General features: G+C 41.3%; 2 protein-coding genes across 6 annotated transcripts in view; both read right to left on the bottom strand.

The window, feature by feature from the left end:
• The window catches only part of Stimate (STIM activating enhancer), a 45,300-nt gene extending 42,903 nt beyond the window's left edge, over positions 1–2,397 (bottom strand). Inside the window, 1 exon segment of the mRNA XM_038349669.1 lies at positions 2,133–2,397. Coding sequence (XP_038205597.1) covers positions 2,133–2,292 — 160 coding nt within the window. The 5' untranslated portion in view covers positions 2,293–2,397.
• Positions 2,398–4,709: 2,312 nt separating this feature from the next.
• The window catches only part of Sfmbt1 (Scm like with four mbt domains 1), a 121,039-nt gene continuing 103,917 nt past the window's right edge, over positions 4,710–21,831 (bottom strand). For all 5 annotated transcript variants that reach the window (XM_038348645.1, XM_038348644.1, XM_038348643.1 and 2 more), the window contains exons 15-22: positions 20,683–20,744; positions 19,906–20,045; positions 17,421–17,530; positions 15,747–15,922; positions 13,041–13,219; positions 12,633–12,878; positions 11,137–11,265; positions 4,710–9,923 (exon numbers count right to left, since the gene is read on the bottom strand). In XM_038348645.1, the coding sequence (XP_038204573.1) occupies positions 9,783–9,923; positions 11,137–11,265; positions 12,633–12,878; positions 13,041–13,219; positions 15,747–15,922; positions 17,421–17,530; positions 19,906–20,045; positions 20,683–20,744 (1,183 nt within the window). In that variant the 3' untranslated portion in view covers positions 4,710–9,782. The remainder of the gene's footprint in view (positions 9,924–11,136; positions 11,266–12,632; positions 12,879–13,040; positions 13,220–15,746; positions 15,923–17,420; positions 17,531–19,905; positions 20,046–20,682; positions 20,745–21,831) is intronic.

Genomic DNA, 21,831 nt, shown 5'->3' on the forward strand with positions numbered 1-21,831 from the left:
CAACAGCTGGTAGCAGATGTGCTTCTCCAGCAAAAATCTAGTCCACAGGGTAAGGCAGCCCCTTAGGAATCCCTGCCTCTTCCTGTCTATTCAAAATGGAAAAGCCCCACAGTTGTATTTCAACAGGGCCAAGACCGTCCTGCAAAGGGTTGGACCTCCTGGTCATACCACAGTCGCATCATCTGGGCTTGCTCTACCTGCTCCATAGGTCCAAGATGGACCCGGTATGGCCTCCCGACTCATCACTCAGTGCCTACCGGCCACTCCCATAAACCTCTTCCACATGGAGCCTTCTCCTGAACGGGAATCTACTTTCTCAGTTAGTAAATCTCACAGGAAGTACTAGCCACACTGGGATGTGTACAGAAATTCGCGCTGAAGATTAAGTAAGGAGGTGAGAGTGTCCCTGAAGACTCGCAGGGCCAGTGCTGCCACTCTGCGCACTGTGACCCCAGCACAGTTCTCATCGGTGAGCAACTCTGCCCTGGCACAATCACATTTCACTCTCGGAATCACAAGTGTGAAACCCGAGGGGGCACACTGGACTAATAGCACCAATCGAGCCCAGGAGAACGGTCAAAATCTTGGGTTTTGCATAATAAAAATGAGACCTGTCGTTCCTAAGAAAGGAATGGTGGCTGAGGAGAGGAAGCGAGACAGGAAGAAGGCCCATTCACAGCAGTGTGTGCACCTGTCAGCAACCGAGTCTAAGTTGTCACCAACTGTTACTGTGGGAACGAACGAGCAGAGAAAATGGCAAGGCAAACAGGGATGGAAAAGAAAAAGTGACAAACACAAGCGCAGTTGCGCGCTTCTTGTTCACGGCCAAGCGGTCAGAAATAGCGGCCAGGAGCAGACGCTCTCCAGGGACAACTGAAGCCTGCTAGAGTTTGCCCAAAGAAACTCTTGTTACAGATAAGCAAGGCTAACCCAACATCTGCATTCAGCTGCAGGAGCTCCCCTCCCCCCCAGACTGAAGAGCAGATGTTGCTGGAACTCCCCATCCTGCCTACAGAGAACAGTTTTGAGAACAAACCAGTTTGGGAATTAGTGCCATAGTACATCTTAGTTATAACTACTCTCTAACACATCCCTGGGACACGCCAGGGATATATATATACATATATATATATATATATATATATGTATATATATATATGCCAATATACCTCCATCCTTTATTACAGGGAGGATGCCCATCTGGGAAACACAACCTTCTAATCCCGGGGGTACTCAAGGTCCTTACCCCAGCCCACAGGACAAGGGCCAAATGAGACTTCCTTCCTTACTACCAAACTCTCAGAGAAGAGCCTCTGGGACTTAGCATGGAGATCCTGAGACACTCAGCCTTCTCCATCGAGCCAACCAGGATGTCAGAGTTTCACGGAAAAAGAGGAAATTCAGACTGTAAATAACAAACATGGTTTGGGAAGAACAGCCAGGTGAAACTTCAGATACAACTTAATCAGGAAAGCTTGGGATAGAGCTGAACAGGTGGAGAAGAAAAAGAATGAGTCGTGGGGACCAAGGCAGTACGAGAGGATCTTTCCTGAACAATGGAGGGATTAGGACTCGGGACGCGGCAATGTGGTGACCGGGACTGCACAGCCCGAACACTACAGGTGGGTGTGGGTGCGGGATCCAAACGTCAACAGAGAGGGCAAACGTCAGGAGAGAAGGATCAGAAGAGTCTAGCGTTAGACTAGTAGGGACTTAAGGCTGTGCGGTCTAAGAGCCAAGGGGAGGATGAGAGGAGACCCGGAGAAGGAGCCGAGAGCCGTGCCACCTTTGGGGTGGATCTCGGTCCGTACCGGAAAGTGAGGTACCCTTAATTTGCGATGGCAAGGTAGGAGGGGTCAGTTTTAGGCTGGCATCTGGTAAGAGACAGGTCTAAGACGACGAGGGGCAGGGGCACTCCTGGCCAAAAGCAGCCGCGATAAGCCGAGGAGTGTGAGGGTCCGGGGACTCCCTTCTAGACTGCGAACGCCCAGCACGGTCTCGCGGGAGAGAGAGGCACCGCAGCCCTAGGGCCCAGTCCCCAGGCCGGAACTCTACGGGCAGGAGGGTCCCTGGGGTGGGGCTGGCCCGCGGCCGGCGACGGGGACGGGGAGGAGCTGGGGTCCCGGACTCACGCATCAATGTGCTGAAGGCCACGACGCCGAGCAGCCCCTGCAGGAAGATGCCGAAACTGTGCATGAGAGCGCCGCTCTCACAGCGGCCCGCCCCGGACGCGACCGTGGAGGCCGGCCCTCCCGGCAGTCCGCGGCTCACGTTCCCTCCCGGGCCTTGCATGGCGGCCTGGCGGCAGGGCGCGAGGGGCCGCCCGGCCTCGCTGCAGCCCGGGCCGCGCCGCCCAGCCGCGACCCGGGACCTGGAGCTGGGAGCCGGTACCTCAGCCCGCGGCCGCCCCGGCGCCGCGCGTAACCCTACGTCTGAGATCGCAGAGCCTGATTGGTCGGGCCAGGCGTGAGGCGGGCTTCGCCTCTCCGGGGGCGGGGCTCCGGCCAGGGCTGGGGGCGGGGCCGAGGGGCATCTGCAGGTAGATAGAGCAGGTGAGCCAGACTGTGTGGAAGGGAATCCACAGAATTCTGTGCTCTATCTACGTCGTGAGGGTAGCGTCAGGGACAGTGATTAAGTCTGTCGTTAGGTCCCTTTCCCCTCCAAGGTGAATGAATCTTTTATCCCTGGACATGGATTTTGCCCCCAGATTCGGATTCACCACTTCAGAAATGGAGCCCAATAACCTGCAGCCACATTATGCTGAAGCAAGGTGTTCAATCTCAGACTGTATTCTTGCCACGCCAGACAGAGTGTTCTACTTTTATGGTCAAAAGCCAGATGATTAGATTATTAGCCAATTCTCCAAAGTGAGTCGTCCCCCGAACCCTAAACATAATTTGTGGGGTTTTTGTTGCTTTGAAACAGGCTTTTGTATAGCCCAGGCTGTCGTCAAACAAGGATGGCCTTGAACTCCTGATCCCTAGCCTGCACCCAAGCTCTGGGATTACAGGCCTGTGACTCCAGTCTGATTTTGCTGTGTTGTTTGAGATTGGGGTCTTGTCTTGTTGAATTGCCTAGGCTGATCTGGAACTTCTGGACTCAAATGATCCTTTCACCTCTGCCTCCAAGGGAGCTAGGACTACAGTTCAGTGCCACTAAACTTGGCTCCTTTTTACTTCAACCCAGCCACTTTCTCTTTCTAGAAGAGTGAATTTAAATGAGAAGTCAGTATGTGCATGCCCCTGCTTTGCTCACTTATGAGGTACGACTACAAATTGAATTTTTTTAAAACTAGGTCTGGAATGTGTTATATAGACCAGGATCTGCCGGCCTCTGCCTCAAGGCATATACCACCACACCCAGCCTGATTTTTTTTTTTTTAATGCTGACGATGGATATTTGCTGATTTTCAATACACCAGTGTGCAGACACACACCCATTTAAATTCTTCCTACCCAGACTCCTAGACTTCTCTGGTGTCTCTCTAGACTCCTACTGGAGTCCCAGAGCCTTGACCTTCCTGCTCCATGTCAATGGACATGTGTGATACAGGTCCAACTTATTATTGTTGGACAATAAATAATATCTCAGAAGAAATTTCCCCAAGAAGTTCTATTAATCAAAGAGATCTAAATGATCTCCAAAGATTTCCTAGTTAGCAGGAATATTAACTGTATAATTCTGAAGAAAGTACAATTCTCCAGCCTCTCGACCTACCCACACAGCATTGACTGTATGGATGCTGCTCCCTCCTCCTGCACACGCAGCAAGCCCACCTGACCGCCCTCCCCACTGTGCTCTCACTTTTGTGTGCAGCGCTCTTCAGACTGTTAGAGGCAGGACAGAGACAGCCGTGTGTCCTGAGCATGAGCTTCCTGAAGGGAGAACTAGTCTTGATTCACTCTTGAATCCAACAGCTTTAGCATACAACAAATGTAAATTTAACTGAATTTTAACATAATTTTGAAAATTCTCCATAGATTTATTGACCATGGGGGAAAGATTAAGAAACTAAATGGATAAGGGAAAGTTAATACTTCATTATTCCCAGTAAGTCCAAGAAGGATCTTATAAAAAAAAAAAACAACCCACCTAACAGATACAGTTCATGTTCAGGAGAACCAGAGAATGTGTCTTAAAGCAGAAGAGACTGTAACTGGGCATGAGATTATTAGTTACAACCAGGTGATGGTGGCACACACAAATCCCAGTACTCAGGAGGCAGAGGCAGGTGGATCTCTGAGTTCAAGGCCAGCCTGGTCTACAGAGCAAGTTCTAGGACAGCCGAGGCTACACAAAGAAACCTTGTCTAGAAAAACAGAACAAAACAAACAAACACAATTATTAATTACTTGAAGACATAGTTCAAGAAAAAATTGCACATAGAGGTGAAAAATGTTTGGGATAAAACATTGCTCTGTATACATTCAGATGTGGATGATTCTAAGGCCCGCAGAGAACAAAAGACAAGAGGATTCTGCTCATTCTATCTCTTCTTAGAAACTTAAAAAAAAAAAAACAACTAAATCCAGAAGAGACAGCAAAAGGCCGGTGGCTTCTAGAGCTTTATTTGAGTAGGAAGGGTCTCTCTTACTCATTAGAGTTTGGGAGAATGTACTTAGCAATGAAGCTGAGGTCCACTGCAAAGAGTCTGGGAGAATGTACTTTAGCCAGAAGCTTTTCTTACTATGAAATTAGCACAAATGAAGTTAAAGACAGATTAATACCTGTTTAATTTTCTCACAACCATTTAAAACGGTCATATCACAAACTTACTAATTTGCCAAAAGAAAGAAAAGCACACATATATTCATTCAAAATAGTTTTGCTTTGTTTTTAATCCTTTAAAATTATATCCATCAAACTTGATGGGAAATAGGTATTCTAGTGCATATTTCTCCTTAAGTGTACTTGGTCTTCAAAGCATAAATTTTAAATTAAGAGTAAAAACAGCAAGCAGGTAGTATACAATGCCAAAAGCGTCTCATTTTGTTCCAAACAAGCAATTTGATTTTTTTTTTTAAAGCAAAATACATTAAATAAGGTGCATTACTTCCAAGGAGGGAGTACTGGAAAGGCCTAAGGACAGAGCTGGAACCAGCCTGAAGTCCCAATCCTGGCAGGCCTCTGATTGTCATTAGAGAAAATTCAACTAAAAAAAGAGGAGGGGGTGAGGGAAAAGCAAATGTGCACTCTCAAGAGAAACATTCAAACTATTTTTTCCAGAGACTTCAAACGGACTAGAGACTGCCTAAGCTTTGTAGACTTCTGTCTCTACCAATCTGCTTTGTGATCTGAGCTGCCCTTAAAGTCTATAACCTTCAACATTCTGTGACCGCCTCTATTCTGCCAAGCTAGACACAATTAGGCAGATAAGCCGTACAGGAACCCTTAGGCCTGAGTCTCCACACATCCTGAGTACAGTCCCTGTCACACATCAGCAATGGTGACACCGCTTCAGGGTCAGCAAGCTCACCCCCTCCTCCCCGCGGCTCAGCTCTGCACTCTAAGGCTGGTAGTGACAACTGTCTGGTGACTCTGCTGCCTGTCTCCCTTTCACAATGCTTCACTGTGGTAGGCCGGAATGCCACGCCAGACTAGCTAGAAAAAGCACTAGCAGAGTCTTAGACCTCCCCGACAAACCTTCACTCCTGTTTCTCCAGGTTACTGTGAAATTTTGACTTCTTAAACACAGCAGCAAGAAAAAAAAATCACCATGCAGTGCATTTAATAACCATTACCTTATGTCTCAAACTTAATGCTGCTTACAGAGCAAAGCTACCGGTGTGGCCGAAGACAAGCACTAAGGAAAACAATCCCCAAGTGAACCAACAGAACCAGATCCATTTGGACTAGACTTTGGGCTTAGATTTCTTACAACAAAACTCTAGGTCAATGGGTAGCTTATGCGGATAAATTCAAACTCTCCAAGTACATATATTCTCATACAAAGCAATCATCAAAATTCATAAGTAAAACATTTAAAGTGAATAAAGCTAATTCTGGGAAAGTGACCATTACTTCTTGGTTGTACAGGAGGCTCTGCCCTTACAGAGTTTCTAATCAAAACCATGGCCACAAGACAGCAACTTACAAAGGTCCTAAGACTGGAGACATCCAAATTTACAGAGGGAGTATCTTGTTAGCTCAAGTTTTCTACTTAGCTTCTGTTAGTGATTTGCCTTCCTCACTTCAAAAGGACAACATATGTCCTACTGATAAAACAGATTACTTAGGGACCTGTATGAATTTGCACACACATGGAATATCCCCAGTATGTAAGACAAGTTTGAATTCACTGTGTTTCCACAGTCCAAAGACTACTAGCACTTCTAATAATCAATGAAACCAGAAAAGAATCTCTTCAATCTAAGTTTTTGCTGAGAGGCACCAAGTAAGAATAAGTATCAGTGACAGGTTTTACAATGATTTTACATTGCTGTTACTTTTCATTTAGGTTCCCTGATGTTCTGTGTCTCTTAGAAACAATGTTGGCTTGAGAGGGGTGGGGTGTTGTGAGCCCTACCTGCCTTAAGCTGTATTCAGGCATCACACTAATAACTGAATTGGCTCTAGAGGGCACATAAAATGTACTCAAGTGTTCGGGAAGCTTTGGTCCGATGCTCTTTCCCTTGCAGTGAAAACCATTTTATTTCTAGGAAAAGAGACACATGAAGGCTAAACTCGGTGGTTTTCTAGCCTGCCTCTATCATAATTCATAAATATCTACCAAGATCATCCTTTCCAGAGGTTAACTAATACCTTTCCTGGACCCATATTATAAACACAGGGAACCAAGTACATTGCTATAGAAAGGCTAAAGATAGAATTCAAAGGTTCCATTAATGCATCCCTATACTTGAAAAGAATGAAGGTGCCTCACAAAGGAAAATAGCAGTCACAAGAAACCCAGGAAATATAGTCAAAACATTGGGGCCAATGTGCACGTACAGGTCAAGGGTTGGCTAAAAAGACCAGCATAGCTGTAGAGTCTAGTTTAAGTCCGCTAACTTCTCAGGTCTAGGAGAAGAGGCCTTCCATGTGCTTGTAAGTTTGTCAACCCAGGTTAAACATAGATCACAAAAAACTCGACAGCAGGCAAGCTGTGGGAACAAGTGCAGGGGAACTCCAGATAACACACCTCTAATAAATTTATGAGGTTTCTTTCTTTTTCTTTTCTTCTGTTTTTTTGAGACTTCACATACAAATGTCCAAAACACAAACCTCTTCCCCAACAACGCAAGATATTACCACCTTAAGAATCTCAGAATCATCATAACTGAACATGACTGCTACCCAACCTAACCTCAGCATCTTTGTTAGATAAATGGAAAAAAACAAAAACAAAACGAAAGCAGAACAAAACAGGGTCCCATATAGTCCAGGCTGGCCCAGAACTCACTACGTAGCTGAGGATGATCTTGAACTTCTGATCCTCATTTCCACTTCTCAAGTGCTGGGACTAGAGGTATGTATCACCATACCCAATCTGGGATTAGGATTTTATACTTTAAAAAATTTTTTTTGCAGAATTCTCATACAATCCTCTTATGTGTGACACCTGGGAGGAGGGATGGGGCAGATACGAGTATGCCGTATCCCAGTAAGTGTGCTCTCCTCACTTGCCTAATTTATGACTGGCCTTTCTACAGGAGAAAGAAACTAATGACGGTACAGTCAGACAAGACCATTGTGCCCTACCCCTCCCCCACTCGGAACTACTTAGGGCCTGTCATCTCTGATGGTTCTACATTCTGTGATCTTTGAGTTCAAGAAGAACGACATAATGGCACAGTCATTGTTGTCACCCCTCCTTTTACTACAACAATGTGAAATTCTATAGGTATACGTTTTATGTCCTCATGACACCCCCTCTTGTACTGACTTAACCGCTGAGGTCTTGGGGAAATTCTAAAAAGACAACCACTCCAAATCAGCCTGCCAATACCAGCTGTTTACTATCGAGAATGTTTCTCTCCAGCAACATGAAAACTCCAGTTATTTTTTAAAAGCTGGATTTCTAAGTAAGCTCAGACAATGAGCTGTTACTTAGATGAAGCTTCTTCCAGATATGCCTGATGGTGACGATGTGAATAGTCATTGTTTTAAGACTTGGCTGTCAGGTCAAGAGTTATCCAATGAAGAACAGGATCTAGACTACAGACTTTCCCAGTGTTCATAAAAACAAGTGGGGGTTGAGGTGAGGAAAGAAAAAAATTCACAATTTAAATTTGTAATATTACCTTATATTTGCAATTTGTATAGTTGTTCAGAATTTACTCAGTTTGCAATTTTAAAACATTTTCAATTCTTGAGGAAAAAATGCTAGGGTATAAATCTGTAGAGATCAAGGTAACCAAATAAATAAATAAATAAATAAATAAATAATCAACAAGGAAAACATTTAAAGGAGGCAACCTGTGCATGTATGTCTTTCCTTACTCATGGCTATAGCATAGCAAGTGCTATTTTCTATAATAGCTAACAATGTCATTAAAAGTGAAAATTCACCTGGAATTTCATGTCAACTTGAGTTTAATTGAAAAAAAATTCAAAGACTGAGCTAATGAATGGGATTTCTCAGAATGTAAATTACATTCAATTTAAATGGTGTGACTGGAGACAGGTATAAGCATGGCTACAGAGGTTTCCAGACTCCTCCACTACCTCTCCCATCCAAGCAAGTACCAATCAGCTCTGATTGGCTTTCCAGATGAAGCAAGATCTGGGACATTTGGGGTGGCGTTGTCACATACTTATAACCCTAGGATGCTACTAAGAAACTCCATACTTTGCTCTCCTGTGCTTCTTCCTGGACACACCTAGAGAACCGGGAAAATGGGCTTTACAGTGGAGCCAAAGGACACCACTGATTTTCACTGAGAGCAGAGACTCCAGAGATGAAACAGAGGTAGTCAAACAACTCTAGAGAGAAATAAACATAAATAAAAGCCACATAAGTATCTTTCAAAACTGAAATAGCAGACATTAGTCTTTGTGAGGCCGCTTAACAATGGTGGCCAGAACTGGGTAAAGATGAAGAATGTAACAGTAGAATTCTGAGGAGAAATTGGTTAAGGGACTGGTGTAAGTGCCACGTGATATTGTTAAGAAAGCAGACAGGGCCTTCTCTAACTTCTGTCATAGTTTCAGCATTCAGCTTAAAAATGGCATCATACAAAAAATGTCACTCATGGCTGTAAGCGCAGTCATCAACAGAGGTAGTAAACAAAGAAACTCCTACGAATAGATTTTAAAATGGATCAACGTTTAACTAGACATTCAAAACCCTAGAGCCATATAATTATCCCCAAAATGAACTGCTTTAATTTAAAAAAAAAAAGCTTAAAAACACAATGGCAATGAAGCACTGATGTGCCTTAGGCACAGTCCCAAGTCAGTGCTGACTTAGAGCTGTGTCCTCTCTCTTCAAGAACGAAGTTCAGTCTACAGTGGGAAGGGGCAGAATGGAGAGAACCAAACAGGTGCTGTCCAGATCACTCTGATTTTCCATTCATGGGAATCCACAGTTTTAAGGTTGTTTTCTCACAACTTTTAGAAACTGCAATCTTCCGAGCAGAGGTCGTATTTCCACTGCAGGAGAGCCATTTTTGTGCTGTTTGCGCTTCCTCAGTGCATGTCCTCCTTCCCTGAAAGTGCAAAGAAAGCTAGCCAACATCTGCAGGGCCCACAGCCCCAGGACGACTGCAGCCACCTTGAGAGCAGGGCAAACGGTTTACTGAACTGTGCTTCGAAGACCCGGCTCCCCCTGCTTGTCCTTCTCAGTTAGCAAACTGCTCATAAAAAGCAAACTTGATCCTCTCTATGTGATGGCAAAGCTTGATGGCAGGTCCCAACTTCAAGTCCATGCACTCTTGAACGGTGGGAAGGGTAAGGAGCAAAAGGGCTTGCCCATCAATTTCCTGTTGAGGACAAAGAACAGAATCCATGATGTGCGCACAAATGAAGCTTCTTCATGTCAGTTCCTACTTGCACTGCCACAACTACAGTTCTCTGCTTCCCTGCATTAGTTTCCCCTTTAAAAAGTGCCAGACTCCGTCACCCAGAGAAGCTTTTGGAGTTAGTAATAAATTTTACCAACCTTGAGACATTAACTTACAAATTCTGCTCAACAGAAATTCGATATCTATGAAGCCCTGTAACTAACAATTAATTGTGAAAAGAAAAAATGCTTTTAAAGGACTCTTTCTTTCTTTTTCTTTTCTTCTGTTTTATTGAGACAGGGTTTCTCTTGTGTAACAACCCTGATTGTCTTGAACTCTTTTGTAGACCAGGCTGGCCTCAAACTCAAGAGATCCAACTATCTCTGCTTCCTGAGTGCTGGGATTAAAGCCGTGAGACACCACGCCCAGCTAAAGAACTCTTTCTAAATCTAAAACTATTTGAAAATACTAATGTTCTCCTACTTTGTAAAATTCATTTAAAAAACTTCAAAGATGACCAGGCCTTTGTTTTATTTTTGGGACATGGTCTCACTATGTAGCCTAGACTGGCTTCAAATTCACTATGTAACCCAGGCTGGCTTCCAACTTGTGAGCCTCCTACCACAACTATCCAAGCACTGGGGCAACAGTCATAGATGCTGTTCTGAATATAGCTACATCTTCTGCCTTCCATAGCTATTTGTGTTTCACCATACCTGCATTAAAACTGGTCACCACTCCAGAGTCTGGTATATTAGAGATGCTAACTTTTTTAAGTTAAAAGCACCAGGGCTGGAGAGATGGTTCGCTGACTGTTCTTCCAAAGGTTCTGAGTTCAATTCCCAGCACTCACATGGCAGCTCACAACTGTCTATAATTCTAGTTCCAGGGAACCTGACACCCATGGCAAATCACCAATGCACATAAAATTAAAACAAATAAACATTGTTTTTAAGAAGATGAGGTCAATTAATATATGCCTAATTTTTATAGGATAGAATTCAATTTCGAGGGAAAACAAAGCAATAATCTGCTGCAATTATGGTACAAGTCCTATGAGTAGCAAAAGGGAACCACAACAATCTTTTGTATCAAAATATTATTTCCTAAATCTTGTAATTTTTGCCTATTATACACATAGCTCTTTACCAAACAGGCATACATTATTACAGATTATGCTCTTCACGCTTACCTGGTCCAGGAATATTCTTGCCAGTGGCGCACAGTCAGTGGATCTGATGAACCGCACGACATCTGCCACACTCCACTTCAGTGGGTTACTGTCCAGGTGAAGCCTTTCGTCAACTTCAATCCTTATTTCCTTCAATAACAAGATGACGCCAATTGGTTAAAGCACTAACATTTTAAAAACCTTTCCCCAAAGAAACTCCATAATCCTGTAAGATAGGAGTTAAAGTAGACTTAAGACTAACATCCCCCATGCCCCTATTCTCACTGTCTCGGACTGCTTTCTTCCAGCAAAGATAATAAGAGGCTCACATGCATTAGCTATCTGGAAAACTTGTAATATGAATTTTATCAAATTTATTTATATTTCCAATGTGTTTCTGGACTGTTTTGGTTGTTCTCTGATAGGATGCTAGAGCAAATGGTATTTCAAATGAGAACAAGAAGAAGAAATCTTGGTCTGGAGAGATGGCTCAGAGGTTAAGAGCATTGCATGCTCTTCCAAAGGTCCTGAGTTCAATTCCCAGCAACCACATGGTGGCTCACAACCATCTGTAATGGGGTCTGGTGCCCTCTTCTGGCCTTCAGGCATACACACATACAGAATATTGTATACATAATAAATAAATAATTTAAAAAAAAAAAAACCAAGAAGAAATCTTTTATTGTCCCCGTTAACGGGACATTTTAAAAGTCCAGTTCTGTTTATTTTAGAGGGGGTTTCATGAGGCACCCAGGATAGCTTTGAACTGATAGCTCCATCACCCAAGTACTGGGGTTAAAGAGTATGTATGTCATCATACCTGGTTTTATACTGTGCTGGGGATTGAGCCTAGGGCTTCATGCACGATAGGCAAGCACATGCTACCAGTTCTAAAGTAAGTTACCTGTAGCTGGAACTATTATATAAGTCATACAATGTGCATTTATGTACAGAGTAAATGTGCTAAACAAGACAGGTGAATAAGAACTAAATGGGTAAATGATGTGTGTTTCTAGAAAACCACACATATTCTAAAAAATTATTTAAATGACACTTTTCTCTAAACCAAATGGCAGGTTGCAAAAATAAGCTAGCAATGAAACTTTTTCTTTTTACTTAAAACCAGCAGCTCCTTGTGAATGTCCCTCTATAATAATATCCAGATAATCCTTGAAACACATGAAAACCACAGCGTTGAGGATAACTTTATTATTTAAGTATTTTTATTATTTGTATTTGTGTGTGTGTGTGTGTGTGTGTGTGTGTGTGTGTGTGTATGCACACAGTATACAAAGGGGCCAGAAGAAGACAACAGAACTAGAATTCCAGGTAATCTTGAGGGAATGGGTGCCAGAAATCCACCTGGAGTCCCGCAGAAGAGCAGAATGTGCTCTTAACTGCTAAACCATCTCTCCAACCCTAGAAATTCTTCCTAAGTTCATATGGAAAGTGAGCTAGCACCATAAATGAGAGAATATAAAGGAAAACAAAAGATTTCTTTTCCTCTAACAAGATACCTTTGGTGAAGGAGGCTTATTTTCATCATCTGAGAATGAAAGAGTGCCGGGTTCTTTTTTACTTGTCTGTGTGTCTGGGGGCAGTGGGGCAGACTTCTCACTCTGGGTGGGAGAAGAGGAGCTTGATTTTTTTTCTGACGTTTCGGATTCTTCCTGTAACTCGTCCTGTTGTTCAGATGTGCTGCCCTCACTTAAGGACTCATCATCTCCATCATCTGCATCATCCTCATCTTCTCCCCCACTTCCCTAAAAGAAAAGGAAAAAAACCTCACTGAAACTCAGGACAAACCAGTAGTCACTGAACCACAAAACCATCTACTGAGCAGAGAATGAAATTACAAAGATGTACAGGTACTGTGTGTGCAGACTGTAAAGCAGTGGTCACTTGCCCCTATAAAGATCTCATACCTGGGGTGAGCCCACTGGGGTATTGTCAACAGATGCAGAAGCCCGTTTCTTCTTATGAACAAAAATATTTTTCCGCCTTTTTCTCTTCTTACTGGCTTTTTTCAGGGCACAAGCTAAATTACTATGACCACCAGGTGGCCTCCCAATTCTTTTATTTTTCTTCTTTCCATAATAGTGTGCTAAATATAAATGACCAAAAAGAAGGAAAAAAGTACCTTCATTATTGTTGCATACCTCAATACCACAGGATTCCATTTGCACAGCAGAAAATGGATGTTATTACATTTATAGTTTAAACTCCACACATTGGGATAAGCAGAGAAATATATAATTTGATTTATACTAACATGTAAAAATATAAACAATCCTCACTTTATCAAGGCAGACAACATCTCCATCAATCAGAGAGTTCTCAGGCCCCAAGCACTCATTTGCAAGGCAACCACTTTTCTGATTCCTTCACTGCAGATGAACTTGCCTCTGCAGCACCTGCAGAGGGCACTGGTTTATAAATGCTTCTTTCATATAGTATGATTCTTTTAATCTCACCTGTGCTGCATATTTAAGTAGCCAATTCTTTATGTTGATAAGTAGGATTCTATAGTATCGATTTACCCATTCATCGATTTCACTGTTGATGTGCACTTGGGCCATATCCTGGTTTTGACCATAATTAATAAAAGTTGTAATGAACAGCTCAGGTTCTTTGCAAGAGCAGTAAGTGCTCTTAGTCACAAAACTATTTCTTTAACCCCTCAAACAAGGCTCAAACAGGGTGTTGCCAAAAGTTAGGCTTCCATATGATCAGTCTAAGAGTTATCTCCAAGAATAACAAGAGCCTTTGTCTTAAAGGAGGTAGATGACATTGCTGAGCATCATCAGGCCTCTGTCCTGGGGCCTCGACACAGGAGTGCACAGAAAGTGCACATGAACATGAAAAGCTGCCCCTGCAACCTGACTGCACTGTTGTACTCACCAAAAAACCACTCTGCTCCACCACCTACACATTCTCCCCGGGTTCTGGTAAGGAAGCACTCTTCTACTACTAACTGTAGCGTCCACATTTGTGTATCTGAGTTGTTTCTCTTATTACAACATACCTAAGTTCTATCCATGTCACTACAAATCTCAAACTTACATTGCCCAAGTAACAAACTGTACTGAGCTGTTGTTATGTGCTTACTATGTATTTGTGTATCTTCTTCCACAATGTTGTGCCACTTCTTATTGTTTAGTTTTCTTTTTACTTTATTTAAAAAACTAAAAAATGTGACACTGTAGATTGAACCCAGGATTGCACAAGTGTGCCACTAGTTGTAACTTGCTTTTTATTTTGGAATTTTTTAAAAAAATTACTGAGATATATTCACCTGGCAGTCTACTGTTTACTGGCTTCAGTGAAGTAACTGCTGTGTGAAATCATCACTAATTCTAGACATATTTCTATTTTTTTAAAAAAAAAATTTAATTGAACTGAAACTCATGTAACATACAATTAACTGTTTTAAGTATACAATTCAGTGGTAGTTAATATATTCAAAATGGCATGCAGTTATCAGCTCTGTATCATCTCATAACTTCCTTTTATATTACTGAGTTGTGGAAATTCATAAGATGTTCTGGAGAGAATTCTTGGCTGGACACACACATTAAGGATATTTCCTTAATATTATGGATTGGCTTTCTCTTTTTTTAAAATGGCATTATTCAAAAAACGAAGTTCGGATTTGGTTTTTCTGTTTGGATACCCATTGCTACTGGTGCCATGCTAACGTCAGTTCTTTCCTCACCGTTTGTCACCCTTGTTAAAGTCATCTGATTACCCAAGTTTCACTTTATCTCTAGATCCTCTATTTCAACCCACTCTTTATTCTTTAATAAATTTCTCAATGATTACAATTGTCTTTTATGGTTAAAAAAGAAAAAGTCCTTCAACTTTATTTTTGTTCTTTCTTTAGAATTAAAAGTTTTGTGTATTCTAAATACTTCTTGTTTTTAATTAAAGTTTAGAATATAGAGACAAAAACATGCAACAGCTTATATGGTGGTATATGCCTATAAGCCCAGTAATTGGAAGGCTGAGTAAGGTGGACAGAAAGTTTGAGGCAACCCGAGGCTACACAGTGAGTTCTAGGGCAGTCAGGGCTATACAGAAAGACTGTTTCAAAACATGAGCTGGGCATAATACTGCACAACTGGGCTACATAAGACCTTGTTTGAAAAAAAGACAAACCAAAGTCAAACTAAACCAATAAAGACCCCAACACTTCCAACCCCCTCACACACACACAAAGAAAAAAGGGGGACTTGGCATGTAGCATAGAGATAGGGTGTTTGCTTAGCATGCATGAAGTCCTGGGTTCAATACCTAATATCACACATGGAGGGAGGAAAAAAAGAAGGGAAGGAGGAAACAAGTGTGTGTGTGTGTGTGTGTGGGGATAATTCTGATTATGAAGTAAAGTAATATAAATTTTTTCTAATATAATTTCTGCAAAAATGAATTCCTCCTTGGTTCTTCTATTTTTAAAGATTTTTTAAAAGATAAAATATAATAAAACAACAAAACAGAATGAGATCACATGACCACAGTATATTATCATCTGATCCTTTATAGAATATTGTGCTTCTCTGATAGCATGCCTATCTCTATAAGATGTAAGATGACAAATGTTAAGGCTAACACATCTGAAAACCATTACTCACTGTATTTAGTCTTTGTAAGAACGGAGCAGTTCTCAGAACATGTATCCAGAACCATCCGCGGACCAAAAAGGTTAGGACAACATTCCAATTTGATACATGTTTGTCGGCAGAACTCAGGCACTCGATCTGCTGTCTTCACTATCTCAACAGTAGCTCGATAACTCTTCCCTTTGTATCTACAATCAGAAAACATCAGATGCCAAACGTATCGCACCAATGTTCACCCTAAGAAAAATTGAACACAAGTATGCTGAAAATAGCTTTACTTGACTTCAGAGCTTGAGAATTCTCTTAATGATTATTTTATTCTATGTGTGCTTATGTTTGGCCTGCATGTATGTCTCTGTGAAGGTTTTGGATGCCTTGAAACTGGAGTCACAGATAGCTGTGAACTGCTATATGGTTTCTGGGAATTGAACCTGGTCCTCTGCCAGTGCTTTTATCTGCTGAGCCATCCTTCCAGTTTCCATACTTTGAGAATACTTAAAACAAAAAGCAAGTTCTGTACTTACATCTGGTGTGGAGGCCCAGAAACGTGAGCCCATTCCACCTTGTCCAAAGGTCAGAGAGTTGGAACTTATCTCCATTCGGTCAAGGCTATTATCTGTTTCTACCTCAAACAAAGGTCCCACCTAGATTTAGGTGTAGTCTGCTGTCTCAAGGTTATTGATTGTTAACAGGTGTGGCTAATATCCAAACCTTATTTTTCAGGAATAGAGAAGTAGATCTGTTTCTACTCCAAACAAAAGTCTAAGAGTCCAACTGAGTTCCTACTCCTATAAGGAGATGACTATGGATTCCACCAGTGGGTGGTTTGCCAACAGAATGTTTTGGTCTAGGGTGTGAGCGATACTTGTCTTGTTCTAGAAATAAAATGTAGCCCACAACCTTCAATCAGTATGTTCATTTCCTTGTATCATGTTAATATAGTCTTTTTATTTTATCTTTGGGGTCAGGAGTATTTTAAGCAACTGGAAATTAAACGCAGGTGATTTTAGTATTCAATGTTTTCCTTTTTATTATTTTGTTTCCGTCTTCATCCTCTTTACTGTTTTTCTGATGCCCACGCCCTACCCTGGCAAGAGGTATTTTTGTCAAGGATGGTCCCTGACAATCTGGTACACTACAACTTGAAAATTTAATTATTTAAACAAGAAAGACAAAGCCTTTGCTTTCTGATCTTAGGTGAAAGTTTACATGTGTATGCAGTCATTTATTTATCCATTTACCTGAGCGATCAATCCAAAGGGCCTGAAGTATGCTAGGAAAGCACTCAATCAATGAGCTCTGTTTTCCCAGCCTTGAATTTTAAGTACTACTTTTACTAATTACTCTAAAAGCATCTTTTAATTAAATCTTCCTTTATCCTGAGCAGTGATCCTCAGAGGGTGGCTCAAGGACAATATGAGATGCCAACTGCTACCTTGCCACAAAAAAAGTTCAGGTCAGAAAGCAGTAATGAATGTTCATAAATTTTTGCAAAAGTCTTAAAACAATTTTCTCTATCTTCACTCTAATAAAAGTGTTATGTTTATGTTTCTTAAAATTTATATTTCTTAGAATTTGTTTTTATCATATAACATAAAAGAAATAAAAAAGAAAAAAATCAGCCTGGTCCTTTACCACAAACAGCTGCAGCAGCTACAAGAGTCGAGGGTGAGGTACTCTACTCACTTGGCTTTCAGGACTTCCCCACATCCATGCCACACAGAATCTTTGTCCAGCTGGAGCTCACGAAGGACACGACTGGGTTTGTAGGCTGCATTGATAAGTAAAGTGAGGACCTGAGATGGGTTTTAAGGCAGAAATGTAGATTCAGGAAGGAGAAAAATCAGATCATTAGACTATTAATAGAGTTGCCAACCTTACGCATTTTGAAAGCATTTTGGAGATTATTTCCAGTTAAGAATGTTAACAAAATAATAAAAGCAAAAGCATGTCAGCTACAAATTAAGAGTAATCAGATTCTTTACAACATTCAGGAAAAAACAAGTACCACAAATTTAAAAGTACCCTAGCATGTACTTTCAAATGCTTTTCCCATCATGGTGCACAGACAATTGTATTTACTTGGGACTGGGGAGAAAAGAGTTTACTTGACTTAAAGCTATAGTCTTTCATCGGGAGAAGCTACACCTGGTAGGAACCTAGTGGCAAAAACTGAAGCAGAAACCATGGAGGAACACTGCATACTGGCTTGTTTTTCAAGGATTGCACAGCCTGCTTTCTTATACAATCCAGGACCGCCTGCCCAGAGGTAGCATTACCCACAGTGCACTAGGCTCTCCTACATCAATCATTAACCAATAAAATGCAATAGAGACTTGCTGACAGGAGGCATTTTCTCAGCAGAAACTCTTCTTTCCTGATTACTCTAGCTTATATCAAGTTGACAAAAACCAGCAGGAGAACATTGTACAGGCATCAGTCTCCTGATGGCCAGGAGTCTGGTTCACAAACTCTAGGTTCCTCAGACTCTGCCTTGTCCTTTTGAAGACTGACAGGTTCAAGTCCTCAAACTTGTTACAAACAGTGCAACACACTGTGGCTGAAGGTACTGAAAGCCTGAGAAACTCACAGCTTAATCATGGACTCGAGTTAATACCACACAATCTCTTATTGGTTGTAAACCAATCTCACAGTGAACCCATACATTCATAAACATTTTTTTCTTTACACAAGGTCTTGCTTTGCACTCAAAATTCTACTCCCTCAGCCTCCTAAGTGTTAGAATCACAGGCACACACCCCTACCACTCCTATCAGCCATTCCATCCCCTCAGTTATCTGGGACTGCTTGGAGCTTTGAAGTTGGGAATTCCAACCTACAATTTCAGGCAAGGCCTTCCTAGAGTCAGTGGGGAGGGGTTTCATCCTGGACCATGTGAAGGTGAACCCTGATGCAGCGTAAGAGATCTCTACTTCGTCCTCATCCATGTGGTGTGGTGAAACAATGATCCCTAGCCCAATCCATGCCAATGCCAGTCTCCATGAGTCTGCTAGCCAGGGCTCTCTAGCCAGCCATGCGGTGTAAAAGCAAAAGTAATCTACTGTCTGGTACAGACTACTGTCTTGTTCCAGACCTATCCCTCCAGGCCCAGCACATGCTGTGCTCTGGTTTAGCCTGCTGAGTCCACCTACCTACTTCTGCCTAAATCCTCCCCAATTCACAGAAAACAAATGAAACTATAATTACTGAAACAAAAAAAAAATACAACTAAGAACACAAACCACAAAAGCAAAATCCTCACAACTAAATGACTACAATCACACACCTTTAAATAATAACTTCAAATATTAATGGTCTCAACTCTCAAAGACACATGCTGACTAAAGGGATTAAAAAACAAAAACCCATCTTTTTAAAAAAATATGTTTTCTTTTCTTTTTTAAAAGATTTTATTTTTATTATGTATACAGTGTTCTGTCTGCATATACACCTGCAGGTCAGAAGAGGGCACCAGATCTCATTACAGATGGTTGTGAGCCACCATGTGGTTGCTGGGACTTGAATTCAGGACCTCTGGAAGAGCAGTCACTGCTCTTAACCTTAACCTCTGAGCCATCTCTCCAGCCCCCCATCTTTCTTTTGTCTACAAGAAACTCAGCTTTAAAGGCAGTACCTTTTTTTGTGACAGCATCAGCAATTTAAACAAGAGGTCCTTAGAAGAACTGGAAACATGACCTCAGAGGGGACAATAGGTTTCCAGTTTTTTTCAAGTTTCTTATTTGCCAACAGAATTCTTCCTCACATGTATAGTCTTCACTATGATTAGACACAGTCAAGAAAAGCTTCACCACAAGCCAAATCAATAGGGATGCTTGGTCTTGAACTTTTTTAGCCTCCAAAACTATGTACTAAATAATACTCCTTTTCTTCATAACTAACCTTCCTCAGGCATCTTGTTACAAGAACAAAAAAGATTTAATACAATACATTCGGGGGGGAGGGAGGAGACAGATAAGGCTTGTTACTTTTCTCATTTCAAGGCACTATCTGATGTCTTAGAACTGTGTTATGGCTAAGAGGGAACTACCATACACGACAGTTAATTTGATTAAACCTATAGCTATTTATCGATGGCACATGATTCTCTGCATGAATGAGCCTAGGAGACTCCTGTTTAATTTCCAAGTTCTGTCCTAGGTCAGAACCTTACCTCTCTAAGTACCAGAACACAGTTCCCAGGTCCTACACACTGCGGCAGCTCAGCAATTCTTCCTTTGTTAAGATACGGTCCTGAGAAACAGCGGTGGTTGAAGTATATCTTTGGACAACAATATTTGCCATTGATCATCACTGGAAATGAAGAAACAAGCATTCATTCGCACTCTACTCCATGTCTCTAATGATGAGCTGGGGGTGGCAACCAACCTATACACCATTATATGAGTTATGAAATTACATATTTTTTGTATATGTGAAGTTTGTACATGCTATGCAAGCTTTGAACTATATTCCCAGCCATGTAATACATATTTTTAAGATTAGCATACTGTCTGACAATGCTCTTAAATATCTTATACTTACTTTTATGCTAACTTATGGAGTTTTTAACTATCCTCAATTACGTATGTTGTTTAACTCATGGGTAATGTACACAAATCTAGAGGCCCACACTTTTGATAAAAGAAGTAGAGGATCTACTCCATGAACCCAGTAGTTTTGATAGTCAGTTATTTCCAGTTCTTCAAATATCAATTATTCAATTATGTATTCTATAGCATTCCTAGAGATGAATGTTGAACATTATCCAGACTTACAGCTTGTCTCCTAAGCCCCACCTTAATTAATACTTCAAATACACAGGGGCTTTTTTTTTATTGTATTCTGAGATAAGAGTCTCACTATGTAGCTCTAGTTGGCCTAAAGTTTTATATAGAACCATTAAAAGGTAACCAAGGATCTCTTCTCTACAATGTCACAAATACTATACCTGAGTGTGTGGAGTTCAGCTGATTCTTCAGGCCCTCATGGACAGTTCTTGAAGAGAGTATTCTGGATCAAGACAATAAAGGGAAAAAAAACAGTGAAATTACCTTTAATACCAGCAAAGCCTTCAGGTTAGTTTCCTTCAAAAAAACAAATGTGGCAAGTTGTAAATCAAATAGAAGAATGTTCTTAATTCATAACACCTTGTTTTTTTAATTAGAAATTATTTTAAAATGCATACACACAGAGAAACCCTGTCTCAAAAATCAAAAAACACCCCAAAAACCAGCAACAACAAAACATGCATAGGACAACTGAGCCAACAATCTATAGACATGTGATTATGTATATAAGTGTATGCATATATATATACGTATACATATACATATAAATACAGTTCAGAAATTACAAAACTCTATTATAATCTCTGTAAATTTCTTGTGGGATTTTGATTGCTATTGTTTGAGGCAGGATCTTGGCATATACCTCTGGCTGATCTGGTATTCGCTATGCAGCCTGAGAGGGCCTCAATGTACATGGAAGTTTCTGTCCCACCCGGTCCCGTAGCCACTCAGTCCAGAGAAATACACAGAGGCATATATTAGTTATAAACTGTTTGGTCTATTAGCTTAAGCATATTATTAACCGTAATTCCTATCTGTATTTAGCCCTGTAGCTTGGTACCTTTTCTCAGTAAGGCATTCTCATTTTGCTTCCTCTGCTTCTTTATAGAACCTAAAACCTTTTGTATTTTTTATATTTATTTATTTATTATGTATACAATATTCTGTCTGTGTGTATGCCTGCAGGCCAGAAGAGGGCACCAGACCCCATTACAGATGGTTGTGAGCCACCATGTGGTTGCTGGGAATTGAGCTTAGGACCTTTGGAAGAGCAGGCAATGCTCTTAATCTCTGAGCCACCTCTCCAGCCCAGACTTTTGTATTTTTAAGATGCAAGTCAACCACCAATTGACTGTTTCCCAAAGGCTGCGTGTAAGAGTATGCTACAGATAGTTTCCTGATGGGCTCAAAGGAGGAGCATAGCTTTTCTTGTCCAGTTGCTGTTCTGTACATCAAGACACTGTGACGAATCATTCTCTGACTTACAACTCTTGTTCTTCTTTTACAAATACTTCCCTCTTTTATTCAAA

The sequence above is a fragment of the Arvicola amphibius genome, chromosome 12, assembly GCF_903992535.2.
Source record: "Arvicola amphibius chromosome 12, mArvAmp1.2, whole genome shotgun sequence".
Classification (NCBI taxonomy): domain Eukaryota; kingdom Metazoa; phylum Chordata; class Mammalia; order Rodentia; family Cricetidae; genus Arvicola; species Arvicola amphibius.